Here is a 16902-nt window from a genome sequence, read left to right as displayed (position 1 = left end):
AATCACAGGACACATATAGACAAACAACCATTCACACTCACATTCATACCTATGGACAATTTGGAGTGGCTAATTAACCTAGCATGTTTTTTTTTGAATGTGGGAGGAAACCGGAGTACCCGGAGAAAACCCACACAGGGAGAACATGCAAACTCCACACAGAGATGGCCGAGGGTGGGATTGAACTCAAGGTCTCCTAGCTATGAGGTCTGCGGGCTAGGCTAACCACTAGACCACCGTGCAGCCAATTTTCAACAACAATTTTTCCATATATTTTTACAAAGTACCCAATTTATGCTGTTTAAATATATTATAAATAATTTTAAAAATATAATATAGTAAATATAATATTTAAAAATAATAGCATGGGCAACTCTGTGTTACCAAATTGCCTTTTTGCACCATAAAAGACAATCTAGAGAAAAAAAATTATGACGCCCCCTGGTGTCACATGACTGTAGCACACGCGTGGAGAAATACATGCAGCGTTTGAGGAAGTAAATATTAATAGACAGTCGAGGGCGGCGGCTTGAATATTTCAAATCGGAGTGGCTGTACTTGATGATGTCATCCATTAACATTACATGCCAACCGTTCCCTGGGTGGCCAAGCCAAGGTGGGACGCTGCTGACCCACCCAAGTTCATTTTAACGCTGGAAGAGTGGAATTAACTTTGGGCAGGCCAGATTTAACAACATCCCTGATGACTGAGCTGGAGGAGCCATGCTACCTAGCTAAAAAAAAACGGCCTCAGATTGAGCCTGAAGAATATAGTAGTAATATAGCTTAGTAATATAGAGTAATCTACGTAGTATATGTTCACAAACGTGAAATACAAAAATAATCAACCAATCTATCTAGTAAGCTGACATGCTATTTCAGTTGTGTTTTAGTACTTATTTACATTATTTTTCCCCAGTTCTATTCCCATCCATGCATCCATTTTTTATGACACTTATCATTAGGGTCGCGGGGCATATGCTGGAGCCTATCCCAGCTGACTTCAGGCAAGAGGCGGGGTACACCCAGTTCTATTTTTATGTTTAATATGATAGAAATGTAAATTTTTTTCATAACGTTAGACGTTATTCTTCCACTGTAGTCCATTATTACTTATTAGTGTCAATATTGTTATGGCAAAATATCAGGATAATATTGTATTATGTGCTAATTTCTAATACATCTTTAAAAAAAACACGCGGCCCGCGGGCCACATGTGGCCCGCAGGACACTAGTTTGAGGCCCCCGCCTTGATATTAAAATGTTTAATGTTAGTGCGGCCCGCGCAAGTTTGATATGGATGCTGTATGGTATCATGTACCCAGAAAAAATATATTACGTTTGATTAATGTTCATGTTAAAGGTTAAATAACTGTTAATAGTTATCCTCCCTATCCGTGTGGAAGTGGTAAGTTTTTGGCTATTTAAGTTTAAAGGAAATAACTTGAAGGCTACCGTTTAGGTCGCTTAGCTCTCTAGTTTGCGAGTTAGCATGTGTCTCAAGATGCTGTAGTTGCGCAATATGTTGTAAATAAAAATAGTATAAATGTGACTATAGTTGTGTTTTGTCATGTCTACAGGGCTCTAATAATGCTTTGTTAATTTAATCTGAAAAAAATAATTTGTCTGCGCACCAACTATATGTGGTTTCTTAAGTTTTTATTATTTGGTGTTTTATTATTATTATTATATTTATTTATTACTGATTGATTGATTTTCTTTATTCTTGATTTGTTTATTTATTTTTCATCTTATTTTGTGTAGAAAAATAAAAAGTAAGATATTTGAGAACAGTGGAATGTTTTATCAGAGCTTTTATTATAGAAAATTGGAACCAAAACAAAGTTTTTTTAATTTTTTTTTTTAATAAATGCGTTTTTTTGTTGTTGTTTTTTGGAAACCCTGATGTGGCCCAGTCTCACCCAGACCCTAGCTCCAGTGGCCCCCAAGTAAATTGAGTTTGAGACCCCTGATGTAGAATATCAATTATTTCAACACAAAATCAACTTGAAGAAGTCTGCAATGCTAATAAGTCAATACACCGTGCTACATTTACAGTCAATGCATGGTAAATAAATCCATAGTATAGAGTCAGGAATGCGTATATGGCGTCCCTGAAGGAAAGAGCGCGGTATAGCGCGGTGGTACAGCGGACAGTTGGGTGTATAAATCATGCAATACTTAGAATGTACAATCAGTCTGCAGCTCCACACTGCAGCAGGCTGCTCGTCATTCACACGATATTACAGTGAAAGTTGTGTTGCCGCTCGCCACGCTCCGACTGAATTATTCAAATCACGCCGCACAGGCGCCTTTCTCGGAACGGTGCGGCACAGGAATTTGTTCCCGAAGATTATTATTGAAAGTGACCTAAGACTAATTAATATGATTTCTTTCAGACATCAAATGTAATTGGAGATGGCTGCCGGTGTTTCTCTCCGGGGATCTTTATCACTTAGCTTCCTTTCTCTTGGAGATTCACTTCCGAGGAATACAATTGCGGAATGTCATGTATTCATTTTGATAAGCTACCAACTGATTGTCGTCGATCAAAAAAAAAAAGACTGGAATAATCTAGTTCTAATCTAGGTTCTCTGTCGACCAATCAAAAGGTAGTATAGTATCGAACTCCACTGCCAAAACTTCGGAAAGTCGGAACAGTTATTTGGGGAACAGGAAAAAAAAAATTTTGGAGGGGGGTATTGTGGAAAATAAATATTGGAATATATTCATTTATTCATTTCTACCGCTTTTCCTCACAAAGGTCGCAGGGGTGCTGGAGCCTATCCCAGCTGTCTTTGGGCGAGAGGCAGGGTACACCCTGGTACAACCCTAGTTAGACCCAGAGATGGTTGAATTCCCCATTTGAGCTCAAACTACCAATTTACTCGTACTTTCATTCTACATTTTAGCATATTTCCACAGCATTTCAGTCCAGCTTCAACTTCCGAACGACTTGTTTTTCATTCAAAATTTCGATTTTTGCGCCTTTTTAAAGCGTTTCAGTTTTGCGTCAGCTTTTTAACATTTACGCGCAACGTCTGCTGACATTGCATCATCTAGTTAGACCCAGAGATGGTTCAATTCCCCATTTTAGCTCACACTACCAATTTACTCGTACTTTCATTCTACGTTTTAGCATATTTCCACAGCATTTCAGTCCAGCTTCAACTTCCGAACGACTCGTTTTTCATTCAAAATTTCAATTTTTGCGCCTTTTGAAAGCGTTTCAGTTTTGCGTTAGCTTTTCGACATTTCCACGCAACGTCTGCTGACATTGCATCATCTAGTTCAGGGGTCAGCAACCCGCGGCTCCAGAGCCGCATGTGGCTCTCCAGTCTCTTTGTTGCGGCTCCCTTTGCAATGCTTGAATATTTTTTAAGCACCCGAGTGGTGAAAATGCACATCTTCGTTATGAGTTTACAAAAATCCAACTTTGTGTGAGACCATGAATGCATCCTGACTGAGTTCTGACTGGTGACTGAATGAGCAGACAGGATGCTATCCAGTTCTCTCTGACAGGTTAACATGAAGGGAAATGAGTAATACTTTGAGTTATTTGAGTTATTAATTATTAATTATTATTAATGAGTTATTTGACAATTCTGAAAAAATAAATTAGAGCTCATTTAAAAACAAAAGTTTATCTCCAGTACTAGCAAGAGTACTCCAACTCGTCTTTTTTTTTTCCCTCCAATGTTGTTTTAAACATACAACGTTTTGCGGCTCCAGGCCATTTTTCTTTAGTGGGCAAGTGGGTGAAATGGCTCTTTTCATAGTAAAGGTTGCCGACCCCTGATCTAGTTAGACCCAAAGATGGTTCAATTCCCCATTTGAGGTCAAACTACCAGTTTACTAGTACTTTCATTCTATGTTTTAGCATATTTCCACAGCATTTCAGTCCAGCTTCAACTTCCGGACGACGCCAGATGCCGTTTGACGCCCCTGCACAACCTGAAGCTCTATTGTTCCATTGAAGGGGAAAAAAACCTCCCAGTTGGAAGCCATCAGGACCATGAAGGTTACATTTTTTATCATCGGAGAATAAAACTTTATTCCACATTTCAATGTCCCATGTTTGGTGGTGTTGTGGATGGTTCAATTCCCTATTTGAGCTCAAACTACCAATTTACGCGTACTATCATTCTATGTTTTAGCATATTTCCACAGCATTTCAGTCCAGCTTCAACTTCCGAACGACTCGTTTTTCATTCAAAATTTCTATTTTTGCACCTTTTCAAAGCGTTTCAGTTTTGCGCTGCATTGCATCATCTAGTTATTATTATTATTATTATTAGGAAATGTATGAAATGATCGTAACACAAAGAAACCAAATACTTTTGCATTCATACGAAAAAACATACCCAAAATCTTCCCTTCTGGTGAATATGGCGAGAAGCTAACTAAGAAGCTCACTCAGGTTGTTAATATCCCTCCATCCTTCCAAATGATCTGCCCGACTTGAGACATGCAATTAACAAAAGCCGGCGTGTGACTCACCTCTCATTTCATGACTAACAGCCAACCTGAGAGCAGAGTCAAGTTACTTAAACGAGCTTTGGCCATCTTAGCAGTGATGCAAAGCGAGCTGGCTGTAATTATGCAGATTGCCCTGCGTTATTATCTGGAGGAGATGTTTTAATGTCCTCATAAGGCTGGGAAAGTGTCACATGCAACATTAGTTTGGATGCAGCTTGTGCTTTAACCGCACTGGCAGGAATGGATGGAGGTGTTTGTTCAGACAGATTTTCCGAGGGGGGGAAGTTTTAGTATGATTTTTATATTAATCCTTTGAAGGTTTGTGTGTATTAAATCTCAGCGCAGATATTTCACCTAAAATGAAGCGTTTAAATATAAAACTCTTAATGCATGAAAGAAACTTTACTCATTCATCGGGGGTCCCGGAAGGACCCAATGATGGCAAAAAAAGAGAATTTTTCTCAGGTCAGAGTGTATCGCAAACTACAGCCACGCCCACAAGGAAGCTTACTTCTCTGTGACATCACAAAAGACCAGTTTTGCCACGCCCTCTGAAACACAGCGTTTTGAGCCATCCCAAACTTCTTTCAGGGTTAATTTCCAAATGCAAAAACGTCATTATCTGAAATTTTGGCATGGCTTAAACACGAGAATACGACATTCCAACTACAGTTATAGGTCGGAAAAATGGAAAAAGCTTAACAGGTCTTCTTCAATCCGTCATCGGGGGTCCCGGAAGGACCCAACAATGGTAAAAAAATGATTTTTTTTCAGGTCAGAGTGTATCGCAACCTACAGCCACACCCACAAGGAAGCTAGCTCCTCTGTGACATCACAAAAGACCAGTTTTGCCACGCCCTCTGAAACAGAGCGTTTTGAGCCATACCAAACTTGTTTCAGGGCTCACTTCCAAATGCAAAAACCTAATTTTCTGAAACTTTGGCATGGCTTAAACGCGAGAATACGACATTACAACTACAGTTACAGGTCGGAAAAATGGAAAAAGCATAACAGGTCCCCTTCAATTCATGTTATTATGAGCAATGAGGGATGGCGTTCAAAGACATCACGTCATTTCAGTGTTCATTCATTCATTCATTTTCTACCGCTTATCCTCACAAGGGTCGCGGGGGTGCTGGAGCCTATCCCAGCAGAAAAACAACCATTCCCACTCACATTCATACCTATGGACAATTTGGAGTCGCTAATTAACCTAGCATGTTTTTGGAATGTGGGAGGAAACCGGAGTAACAACAAAAAACAAACTCCACGCAGAGATGGCCGAGGGTGGGATTGAACGCGGGTCTCCTAGCTGTGATGTCTGCACACTAACCACTCAACCACCTTGCAGCCCTGTTTTCAGCGTATTTCCCAAATTACTTCAATGTAGCAAATTGTACATCCAAATTAATTTCCTCTTCATTTACACAAACGTAAACACATTATAAAGCTGTTTGCGTGATGTTCAGACTGTGTGATGTTCCTGAATGCATCTCGGGTTCTTGTCATGAGATTGAGGAAGTGTGTACCCAGGATGAAGGGGCTAAGAGGCGAGTGTGAGTTAGAATTACGTTGCTGTTGATGTGTTCAGGTCAGACTTGTGTGTGTGTGACAGTGTTGGGATGCTCCACTGTGCTTCCGTCTGCCGTCATGCATTATACAGTATGTCATCATTATGCTGTAACGTAATTAATGATAATACGTAATTAATTAGTGACCGCCGTTCTTATATACTCTATGTATATACTGTAGTATATATACTGTATGTACTGCCTGTACATGTTCGGGCTCAAAACAAACAAAGCTTACTGGAATGAATAAAATGAACAAAATCTTCAACAAGCGGCACGGTGGTCTAGGGGTTAGCGCGCAGACCTCACAGCTAGGAGACCAGGGTTCAATCCCACCCTCGGGCATCTCTGTGTGGAGTTTGCATGTTCTCCCCGTGCATGCGTGGGTTTTCTCCGGGTACTCCGGTTTCCTCCCACATTCCAAAAACATGCTAGGTTAATTGGCGACTCCAAATTGTCCATAGGTATGAATGTGAGTGTGAATGGTTGTTTGTCTATATGTGCCCTGTGATTGGCTGGCGACCAGTCTAGGGTGTACCCCGCCTTACGCCCGAAGACAGCTGGGATAGGCTCCAGCACCCCCCGCGACCCTCGTGAGGAAAAGCGGTAGAAAATGAATGAATGAATGAATGAAAATCTTCAACAACATGCAAGCTTTGCCGGGCCAACATGAGATGGAACGAAATGAAAATGAGCAACAGATGGCTCCAATGGAGGAGGAGAAGAAGAAAACGATGCTGTCGATTTTGAGCTTAGAGAGGCTTTGGAGGAAGATTTTGCTTCTTTTTGCCACCCCGGTAATAAAGCAGTTATTGTGATTGAGATTTATGTTTGAGTAAATGCTTTGTGATGCTTATTACCTGTACACAGACGTCAAATGATCCGCACTGACAACTGGAAAAAAAAAATGCACATTCAATGATGACATCGTTACCGTTAAGTCATATCTTAATTCTACGTTTATATCTATGATGCAAGTGTGCGAACGCTGTTTTGAATACGGATTAATCCAAATGTAAACATTGAAGGGGGGCTGCTTTCTGACCTCATCAGTTCAGCTGCTTTCATAGGTTGCTCTGCTGCCCCCGCGTGGCCAAATGATAATAAACTTGCATTGTGAAATCTTTGACCATGTAAATCAGGGGTCTCAAACACGCGGGCAGGACGCTAGTTTAGGCCCCCGCCTTGATATGAAAGTTTAATGTTATGATATGGATGCTGTATGGTATCATGTACCCAGAAAAAATTACTACGTTTGATTAATGTTCATGTTAAAGGTTAAATAACTGTTAATAGTTATCCTCCCTATCCGTGTGGAAGTGGTAAGTTTTTGGCTATTTAAGTTTAAAGGAAATAACTTGAAGGCTACCGTTTAGGTCGCTAGCTCTCTAGTTTGTGATTTAGCATGTGTCTCAAGAGCCTGCAGTTGCGCAATATGTTGTAAATAAAAAAAGTATAAATGTGACTATAGTCATGTTTTGTCACGTCTACAGGGCTCTAATAATGCTTCATTAATTTTAATCTGAAAAAAAATAATTTGTCTACCCACCAACTATATGTGGTTTCTTAAGTTTTTTTTATTTTTTAGTTTTTTTTATTATTATTATTATTATTATATTTATTTATTTATTACTGATTGATTGATTTTCTTTATTCTTGATTTGTTTATTTATTTTTCATCTTATTTTGTGTAGAAAAATAAAAAGTAAGATATTTGAGAACAGTGGAATGTTTTATCAGAGCTTTTATTGTAGAAAATTGGAACCAAAGAAAGTTTTTTCATTTTTCTGTTTTTAATAAATGCGTTTTTTGGGTGGTTTTTTTGGAAAACCTGATCGGGCCCAGTCTCACCCAGACCCTAGCTCCAGTGGCCCCCAAGTAAATTGAGTTTGAGACCCCTGGTGTAAATGAATTTAGTCACTTTGTGTGTTATTGTAATATTTTGCTTGTTTTACCTTTTTAATCACTTTTAATCGCAAAAACTTATACATCCGTCTTCTATCCTGAGTAGGTTCACAGGTACGCTGGAGCCTATCCCAGCTGTCTTTCGGGGCGAGAGGTAAGGTATACTACTCTGGACTGATCGCCAGCCAATCACAGGGCACATGTACACAAACAACCATTCCCACTCACATTCATACCTATGGACAATTTAGAGTCGCTGATTAATCAATTAACCAATTAATCGTCGTATTGTACAGTTCTACCTAAAGATGTTTAATTGCAACTTTATACAAAAACACTGGAAACATTGTTACATCATTGCTATAGTCGTTCACCAGAGCACAGCATCACTTCCTGCTATCTCACGCCACAGACCACAATGGGGAGCCGTTGCCAGGCAACGGATGCAAGGTGTGACTGCCACTAAACAGGATAAATAGGCCACTTTAACTACTTCCAGTCCATTGTTGTGTAAGACAAAATGAAACATTATTATCATTAAAATTATTAATTATTAATGGTTGGAGTATTCCAGAAAGTATTTTTTAAAAATCAATTAAAACTCAAAACAAATCAATGGATACACTTGTTAAAAAGAAAACAATTTATTTAAAAGAAAAGAATGTTGTAGGCAGTAGGCTAAAAGTAGTTAGCGTGGTTTGAAATTAGGGTTTCTGGTTAGGGTTTCAAAGTAGAGGATCCCATTGGGGTACGGTTTTAAATTAGGGTGTCAAAGTAGGGTTTTCATTTGGGGTTAAGGTTTCAAATTAGAATTTCCAATTTTGGTTAGGGATCCAAAGTAGGGTTAAGGTTCTAAATTAGGGTTTCCAGTTTGGGTTAGTGTTTCAAGTTAAAGTTTCTAGTTGGGGTTAGGGTTTCAATGTAGGGTTTTCATTTGGGGGTCGGGGGTTGAAATGAGGTTTCCCAGTTAGAACTGGGGTTCTACAAGTAGGGTTAAGGTTGCAAATCACACTTTCCAGTTTGGGTTAGTGTTTCAAAGTGGGGTTAAGGTTCAAAATTAGGGTTTCCATTTGGGGTTAGGGTTTCAAAATAGGGTTTCCAGTTGGGGTTAGGGTTTCAAAGTAGGGTTTTCATTTGGTGGTTGGGGGTTGAAATGTGGGTTCCCAGTTAGGATTGGGGTTCTAAAAGTAGGGTTAAGGTTGCAAATCACATTTTCCAGTTTGGGTTAGTGTTTCAAAGTAGGGTTAAGGTTCCAAATTAGGGTTTCCAGTTGGGGTTAGGGTTTCAAAGTAGGGTTTCCATATGGGGGTTGGGGTTGAAATGAGGGTTCTCAGTTAGGATTGGGGTTCTAAAAGTAGGGTTAAGGGTTCCAATTTGGGTTAGGGTTTCAAGTTAGGGTTTTCAATTGGGGTTAGGGTTTGAAATTGGAGTTGGGGTTTCAAAGTAGGGCTTCTGATTGGGGTTTTTTAGTTCACATTTATTTCATTTATTTTCACTGAATAAAAGCTCAGTGTTTTACATTCAATTCTGTCTTGAGAAAATATCATACCATGAAGATTCCTGGACTTGTGTCTTGTGTCTTCTCTGGTAGTTCTCCAGTCCACATTTACATTAGCACAAGTTCTGTACTGAACAAGTCCCTGGAGGACCGGAACCGACTGACATGGCTTCAGGTGTTCTTGAATCTGGAGAAGTTGAAGTTAAGTCCTCTCACAGGAGGAAAGAAAGAGCACCATCTCCTGGTTGGTGCTTCTTCCTGAACGACACAGTCGGAGGAGATCTGAGTCACGCATCGAGGCAGCCGGCCTGCTGGTTGATATTCACAGTGAAAGACAACCGTCAGTGTCCAACTGCTCACCATGCTAATGTTCTGACACCTTCCATGCCAGTGGAAGGCTGCAGTGACCATGCAAGTTGGACGTGTACATCACAGTTCACGTTAGGTAACCGTGCAGGGGGAGGTGGAAGTCACACACACCAAAATATTTGCAGTAATGTTGTCAATCAAGATGGCTCCATGTAAGGTCATGCGGTTAATTATTTGCCCCATCTTATCTTATTTTATCTTTACTTATGTAGCTACAAAATGTAGGTCAAAATGTAATTGCTGTCTAATCAGCAATTAAGAATTACGAATGCTTATTACGAATTATTTTTTAACAATATTTGAGATAAAAAAATAAGTATTTTGTGCATATACAAAGAGTTTTATTTCTTCGACTTCAGTTAATGAAAAATGGATAAAAGCGACCTTGAAGTTGTGCTCTTATACATGTTTGTGTTGTGGTTGTCTGACTGGTTTGGCTTACATTGAACGATCAGATGTGCGGGTGTGCTTTTGTGGCGTGTTTACGGCCGACAGTAGTCATTTTATTTTGAAATCAAAAGAGCTTGTTGATCAACCACTTCCGTTACATTATTTTTTATACGTATATGCAAAGCCCTACCTGGAACTATTATGCGTAGTTCCAGACGTTAAATGATTCGTCATTTTTTCAACACATTTTATTCATAGTCTTACCAGCTTAAATGATGCGAATTTATGTAATTATAGTGGACTTGGGATGATTTTGTGTGTGTTGAAGCGACCCTAAACTACCTAATGACGTCTAGTTGTTCAATTTTGACGATGAATCATTGAAAAGACCAAAGTAAAATAAAACTCCTAATCGTAAGGTGGCGCTAATGCACACTAAACGTTGCTTGCTAATAAACGAAGAAGAAGCAGCGGAAGACGACGCTGCCACTGTCGACGAGTTAGCCAGCTAGCATGGAGGTGTTTGTTTGTGCCCCGGGTGGATCGAAGTTTTCCAACTTTGTGTTTCCAGAAGGTTCTGTGGTTCGGGATATCCCCCTACGGTTCGGCCAACAACGGGTGAGTGTTGATGGCAGACTGAGGCGGAAAAACGACCATTAAATGTCACAACCTCCGATGTTGGCTGGCGTGTTTGGTTAGCTTTAGCTAAACGGTTATTTTTTTATACACTATTCTTTAGTTAGCTTTTTAATTCGGTGTCGTCGGTCCTAGCCATTTCTTTTTAGGGTTTTATATAATGTAGTTAGTAACGGCTTAGTAACTGGAACGATAAAATAAAGATTTAAAAGTTGAGAAAATACATTTTTCATCGAATCAGTGTGTTGGGTCAAAGTAAATCAAATACAGTAATTCTATAAAATGATTATTTGACAAAAATATCACATTACCTTTTGTTCAGGTGGTATCGCCACATGACCTGTACGTCAACAAAGATGGCCGTCGGGCCTGCCTGGATGATGACCTGCAAGGCGGGGCTATCTATCACCTCGTGCCCCGTCTCCCTGGAGGGAAGGGAGGTGAGTTTCAGCAAAGAATTGGCAAATCGGTGGGCGGTTCCTTGAATGCCTTTCTTGCGTGATGTGTTCAGGGTTCGGTTCAATGCTGCGAGCTCTCGGTGCTCAGATCGAGAAGACGACCAATCGCGAAGCCTGCAGAGATCTGAGTGGACGACGCCTGCGAGATGTCAATCACGAGAAAGAGTGGGTTCTCAAACGATGTGTTGATTTGAGAGTGGATGATTTGGTGCTAATGTAGGACGGTCATTATCAAAGACATTGAAGGCAACACAATATGCTTTATTGTTTGTACAATCAAACACGGCGGAAGGCAAATTAAGATAATCTGTCTCTTTTATTTTGAAATAACTTGTTCCTCGCGTGCGTCAGGATGGCGGATTGGCTAAAGCAGCAGACGGAACGCGAGGCGGAGAAGGAGCAGCGGCGTCTGGAGCGTCTGCAGCGGAAGCTCATGGAACCCAAACACCAGTTCAGCGATGCCTCGTACCAGCAGCAGTGTCATGACCTGTCCGAACGACTCGAGGATTCGGTTCTCAAAGGTCAGTGGGCGGGGTTTTTATTCACACACGCCCTCTTTGTCGTCTGATTGACTTGTCTCCAGGTCTGCAGGCAGCATCCGGCTCCCAAGTGACCGCCCGCTTGTCCCCTAAGAGACACGCCTCCGGTCAAAGTGAGCCGCCAATCAAGAAGCTGAAAAAGATGGGGGCGTGTTTTTGGTGAGCCACTGTCAACGAGAATGCACGTTGTCATGCTACTGTATTTATTTATACATTGGTTGTCATGGCGTCAGGAGTGGCGTTGGCGAGCTGAGCTCAGAGGATGACGACGATTCGCCATCCACATCCTGTGCAGCTGCTGTTACCATGACAACGCAGAGGGTGGAGCCTGGGCCAAGCAGCAGGTGGCTGTGCCTTTTTTTTGTTGTTGTTGTCTTAACGCGGATAGTTTGTCACCGGTGGCGTTTGTTGTGGTTAGCATGGCGGCCACGCAGCCTCAGGAGGATGTGGCGGTTCAGAAGGCCACGCCCCCCGAAGAGGTAGACGTCCAGGAGGCCACACCTCATCAGGAGGAAGTCGAGGTTCAGAAGGATACGCCCACCCAGGAAGATGCAGCAATCCAGGAAGACACACCTCCCCAGCAGGAAGTCGAGGTCCAGAAGGATACACCCACCCAGGAGGACACACCTCCCCAGCAGGAAGTCGAGGTCCAGAAGGATACGCCCACCCAGGAAGATGTCACGGTCCAGGAGGACACACCTCCCCAGCAGGAAGTCAAGTTTCAGAAGGATACGCCCACCCAGCAGGACACACCTCCTCAGCAGGAAGTCGAGGTCCAGGAGGCCACGCCCCATCAAGTGGATGCGGGGGCGGTGTCCAGCTGCTCATCTGAGCTACAGGTGAGAACTCCTCCCCTTATGTGATCACATGATGTGGCTTTGCTTCTGATGCGATTGGCGTGCGTGTGTGTGTGTGTGTGTGCGTGGTCCACAGCGTGGTGGCGGTGATGGCGTCACGACAGTCAGCGTGTCATCTGCCAAGAGCGTTCAAGAGTTGGAACGTTTGGGTCTGGATGTTCTCAAGCAGGAACTGATGAGTCGTGGAGTGAAGTGCGGAGGAACGCTGAGCGAACGCGCAGCCCGCCTCTTCGCCGTAAGAAACCTGCAGATGGACCAGATCAACCCGGCGCTGCTCGCCAAGCCCACTAAGTCCAAGAGGAAATGAAGACAAAGGTCCAACAAAAAGGGAACTTCCTGTTTGTTTGGTTTTTTTAAATTACTTTTTTGGTCCTTCTGGCTCAAAAGCCAGGGTCCCAGGTCGTGACCTGTGGCTCGTCCATCTCCTCAAAACATTCGATGACATCGCCGACAAGGAACGTTATGTCCGAATCAGCTGACAGACCGCACTCCATTCCCGCCCTCACGGTGTTCACATCATCTTTGTGGTGCTTCAATGCTATGAGAGAACCTTTCACAAGGAACGCATCAATTTTCAATAAACTTATTGACAAACCGTGAAGGTGTTTATTTTGAAGGACGCTCGACTCACCTTCCCATAGTGTATCTCGACCTCGAATCAGACGGAACTTGAGCTTGCGATCAAGCTGACCTTTCTGCACACGACAGCCGGCGACCGCCATCTTCTTCTTGCCTACCGTCACATCGAACATAGCCAGGACCGTCGCTTCACCTGGTAGGCGGACCCAAAAGGTCAAAGTTCGAGTTGATGACACAAATGTTCCCGTCCTGACGCGATGACTCACCCACAGTGTTGTGACGTACGATCGGCGGCAACTTGCTATTTAGCTCCGCCTTCATCTCATCGATCAGCTTGTAAATGACGGTGTGAAGCCTCAGCGGGACGCCTCGTTTCGCCGCCGCCTGCTGAATGGACCTGCTCGCCGCCACGTTGAAACCGTAGACGCTGCCTGAGGACGAGCGACGTCACTAAAACTGTCACAGGCCGTCTGTGATGTCACAGATTTATACCTCCGAAGGTGTCTGCCATGTTGAGGTCGTTTTCGGAGACGTCGCCGATGCCGAAGTGAACGACCTCGAGTTGACATTGATCCTGAGCGTCGTAGGTTTCCAAAATGTTCAAAATGGCTTCCACAGAGCCGTCAACATCAGCTGGCAAAACCGGGAATATCGATAAATTTTGATACATTAAGATGGCCGACGTGATGGAGGCGGAGCATGTGTACCTTTGATGATGAGCGGCAGGCTGAGGTTGTCGTCAAACGTCTTTTCGCTCGCCCTCGCAGCGAAATTGGCTTTGTTCTTTTGGTACCGATGCCACTTCCTCTGGCGCCAATTGAGGTGAGCAAGCCCCTCCCTCTCCTTCCTGTAGTTCTCCAGATGTTCTTTCTGTTTGACCTCGATGGCGTCTTGCTCTGCCCTCAGCCTCTGCGTCTCCTCCTCGTGGGTCCTCCAGTCCACCACTTCCCTCGCTCGTTGCTGCGGACAAAAACCACAACGTCATCGCCTGTCTCGGGCGGCAAGAAGGGGCGTGGCCTCCTGACCTCAGATTCCACCTCCAGGATGGTGTCGCCGGCAGACGGGAGCTCCTTCCAACCGATCACCTCCACCGCCATGCTAGGCCCCGCCTCTGTCACCGCTCTGCCTTTCTCGTCGAACAGGAAGCGCACCTTCGCCCAAGTCTTTCCTGCGACGAGGATACACCCTCGCTTTAGCGACCCCCGCTGGACAATGGCTGTCGTGACGGCACTGATAAGAAAGAACAGGAAGTGGAAATCAGAAACGTTGTGTTTCCTTACATTTAGCAACTCACCCTTTGCCTTTGTCCGTGCGACTCTCGATGACCACGCCCTCCACCGCGCCATCAGGCTCCGCCTTCAGCTCCAACACCTCCGCTAGCGCCACCGTGGCCTCGACCAGAGCCAGGAGGTTATCACCCTGGCGACGGTAACGACGACATCAACGCCTTCTGACAACCGATGACCGTCACAAATCGTTAATACCTTGAGGGCGGAGACGTGAATGGCTTGAACGTCTCCTCCGAACTCCTCGCAGACGACATTGTGAGCGAGGAGTTCCTGTTTGACTCTCTGAGGGTCGGCTTGACGTTTGTCGCATTTGTTGACCGCCACGATGATGGGAACTGGAACGCACGACGACGTTGACACCGCTAACCCAACGCAACACATCAACTTCCTGCCTCGTGCTTACCGCCGGCTTGCTTGGCATGCTGGATGGATTCGACGGTCTGAGTCATGACGCCATCATCCGCCGCCACGACGAGGATAACGATGTCTGTGGCGTTGGCTCCACGCGCCCTCATGGCGGAGAACGCGGCGTGACCGGGCGTATCCAGGAACGTGATCGTCTCACCTGTCGGCAACTCAACTGCGAGAGATCACAAACGCCGCTGTGGTTTCTTGAACGTGGCGTTGTCGGCGGCGCCAACGGTGATACTGTACCTCGGAACGCTCCGATGTGCTGGGTGATGCCGCCGGCCTCCGTGGCGGCAATCTGGCTCTTCCTCAGACTGTCCAGCAACGTGGTTTTTCCGTGGTCAACGTGACCCATGATGGTGACCACCGGGGAACGTTGAACCATCCTGCTCAGGTCCGCTGGCGGTCTATGGGGGGTCATAGGTCAGTGTATCTTAGTGGCATCGAACTCGCTGGACACTTCATTAGGAAGTACCTTCGCACGGCGTCTCGGTTCTCTCTCTTTTCATTCTCGCTCAGTTTGGCCCATCGGAACTTCATTCCTGACAGCTTCACCACCTCTTTGATCCACCTCTCATCCAGAACCGAGTCCGGTTCCAGAGCGTTCGCATTCAGCGGCGTGTTCAGCAGCGCTTCCACAACATGGTCTGGGAACACCACGAACATACAAGAGAACATGGAAGCATATTTTGGTTGAAAGCGGAATTCTGCTACTCTTGGTTGAGCTTTGATTTTTATTGTCATTAACCACATGGACCCAAATATTCCAATTCCATTCGGGGTGGAGTTTCCATGTTCTTCCCAAGGAAAGTTGTCAGGGTGCGTTCTTTCAGCGGTAATCACTCTCTCGTCCGCCATCTTTGATGAATCATGTGATGTTGTTTACGTTGTACTGCGCATGCCCCATTGACTATTCCAATTGATTATAGCGGCGCATGTAGACAGGAGATTTGGAATATTCCTTTCCATGGATACATTTTTTTCTGGTACGGGCTGCACGGCGGACGAGTGGTTAGCACACAGACCTCACAGCTAGGGGACCAGGGTTCAATTCCACCCTCGGCCATCTCTGTGTGGAGTTTGCATGTTCTCCCCGTGCATGTGTGGGGTTTTTCCGGGTACTCCGGTTTCCTCCCACATTCCAAAAATTGGCTACAGTAGATCCTAAAATAGAATAATCTTCTTACCAACGTCTCGGTTGATGGCCCGAGCGAGGGCCTCCACCGTCATCCTCTGCTGGATCTCCACTTCCTGTTTGCTGATGTTGACTTTTGGCTTCTGATCCTTCTTTTGACCTTTGAACTGCAGTAGGCTACAAAGTGAGGTCACGTAACCCCCGATCATGGGTGGGCGGTGTGCTTGTCCTTGACAACTCACCTGCTTGGAGGCCAGCGCCCTGCACGTGAGCAGGGGGGCGGGGCTTGAAACAGAAAGCAAGGATGGCGACAGGAAGTTGGAAGCGTACACGAGGCGACGGGCTCCGTGCACCACGGAAGACATCATGTTCATATCTGTAAGAAAAGTGAAATATTACTTTTATTTTTTAATAAATAAGTCTTTAAATACTTATTTTTTCTATGAACACAGATGTCACTGAAAGAAGTTAAATGGATTAAATGTTTACCCGCTGGGCGACTCCAAGTTCCACGAAACAAACATCCACGTCTGAATTAATCAGCCTCGTTCTGACGTAATGTGATAAATAAATATAAACAAAACAAACATTATCTTCATCTACGAATCTGAAAAGTGTATCCTTTGCAGCTCATCTTGAAATTAAAGCCAGCAGATCAGTCGTCGTCCTACTGACATGGGCGCCGCCATGACACTATGCCGGCATTACAGATGTACCGCTAGCGCCTCCACAGGCGCGGAGTGGCGCTACAGCTTTCCGTATCCTTATCCGTATCCTTTTTTGTTTATA

At 44.1% G+C, this 16902-nt stretch overlaps 2 protein-coding genes across 4 annotated transcripts; one reads left to right on the top strand and one right to left on the bottom strand.

Moving 5' to 3' along the window:
- Positions 1-10663: 10663 nt before the first annotated feature.
- sde2 (SDE2 telomere maintenance homolog (S. pombe)) lies at positions 10664-16491 on the top strand. Its single transcript, XM_058067856.1, has 9 exons — positions 10664-10830; positions 11171-11288; positions 11360-11471; positions 11658-11827; positions 11890-12004; positions 12079-12189; positions 12264-12684; positions 12779-14103; positions 14188-16491. Exons 1-8 carry the CDS (start codon positions 10726-10728, stop codon positions 13007-13009), a joined length of 1383 nt encoding a protein of 460 aa, XP_057923839.1. The 5' UTR covers positions 10664-10725; the 3' UTR covers positions 13010-14103; positions 14188-16491.
- On the bottom strand, positions 12078-16824 carry mtif2 (mitochondrial translational initiation factor 2). Of its 3 annotated transcripts, XM_058067830.1 has the most exons (14): positions 16603-16824; positions 16356-16489; positions 16166-16280; positions 15454-15625; positions 15225-15385; positions 14974-15150; positions 14766-14905; positions 14576-14700; positions 14307-14511; positions 13989-14241; positions 13774-13914; positions 13548-13712; positions 13334-13474; positions 12078-13252 (listed from the first exon to the last, which is right to left on the bottom strand). In XM_058067830.1, exons 2-14 carry the CDS (start codon positions 16485-16487, stop codon positions 13083-13085), a joined length of 2097 nt encoding a protein of 698 aa, XP_057923813.1. In that variant the 5' UTR covers positions 16488-16489; positions 16603-16824; the 3' UTR covers positions 12078-13082. The 3 variants fall into 3 exon arrangements, with proteins under 3 accessions (XP_057923813.1, XP_057923804.1, XP_057923824.1); XM_058067821.1 differs by having other exon boundaries at positions 16166-16489; XM_058067841.1 differs by lacking the exon at positions 16603-16824 and having other exon boundaries at positions 16166-16290; positions 16356-16475.
- Positions 16825-16902: the final 78 nt, after the last annotated feature.

Source organism: Doryrhamphus excisus, chromosome 1 (assembly GCF_030265055.1).
Source record: "Doryrhamphus excisus isolate RoL2022-K1 chromosome 1, RoL_Dexc_1.0, whole genome shotgun sequence".
NCBI lineage: Eukaryota > Metazoa > Chordata > Actinopteri > Syngnathiformes > Syngnathidae > Doryrhamphus > Doryrhamphus excisus.
Note: the sequence above shows the minus strand (reverse complement) of the source record. Positions and strands in the feature narration are given on the sequence as shown.

Excerpts from the sequence above, each read along its gene's own strand:
- sde2 (XM_058067856.1), top strand. The coding sequence starts at position 10,726 with ATGGAGGTGTTTGTTTGTGCCCCGGGTGGATCGAAGTTTTCCAACTTT. Across the intron at positions 10,831-11,170 it reads TACGGTTCGGCCAACAACGG|GTGGTATCGCCACATGACCT; the intron begins GTGAGTGTTGAT and ends CCTTTTGTTCAG. Across the intron at positions 11,472-11,657 it reads GATGTCAATCACGAGAAAGA|GATGGCGGATTGGCTAAAGC; the intron begins GTGGGTTCTCAA and ends CGCGTGCGTCAG.
- mtif2 (XM_058067821.1), bottom strand. The coding sequence starts at position 16,487 with ATGAACATGATGTCTTCCGTGGTGCACGGAGCCCGTCGCCTCGTGTAC. Across the intron at positions 14,906-14,973 it reads GCATGCCAAGCAAGCCGGCG|TTCCCATCATCGTGGCGGTC; the intron begins GTAAGCACGAGG and ends CGTGCGTTCCAG. Across the intron at positions 13,713-13,773 it reads CATGGCAGACACCTTCGGAG|GCAGCGTCTACGGTTTCAAC; the intron begins GTATAAATCTGT and ends GCTCGTCCTCAG.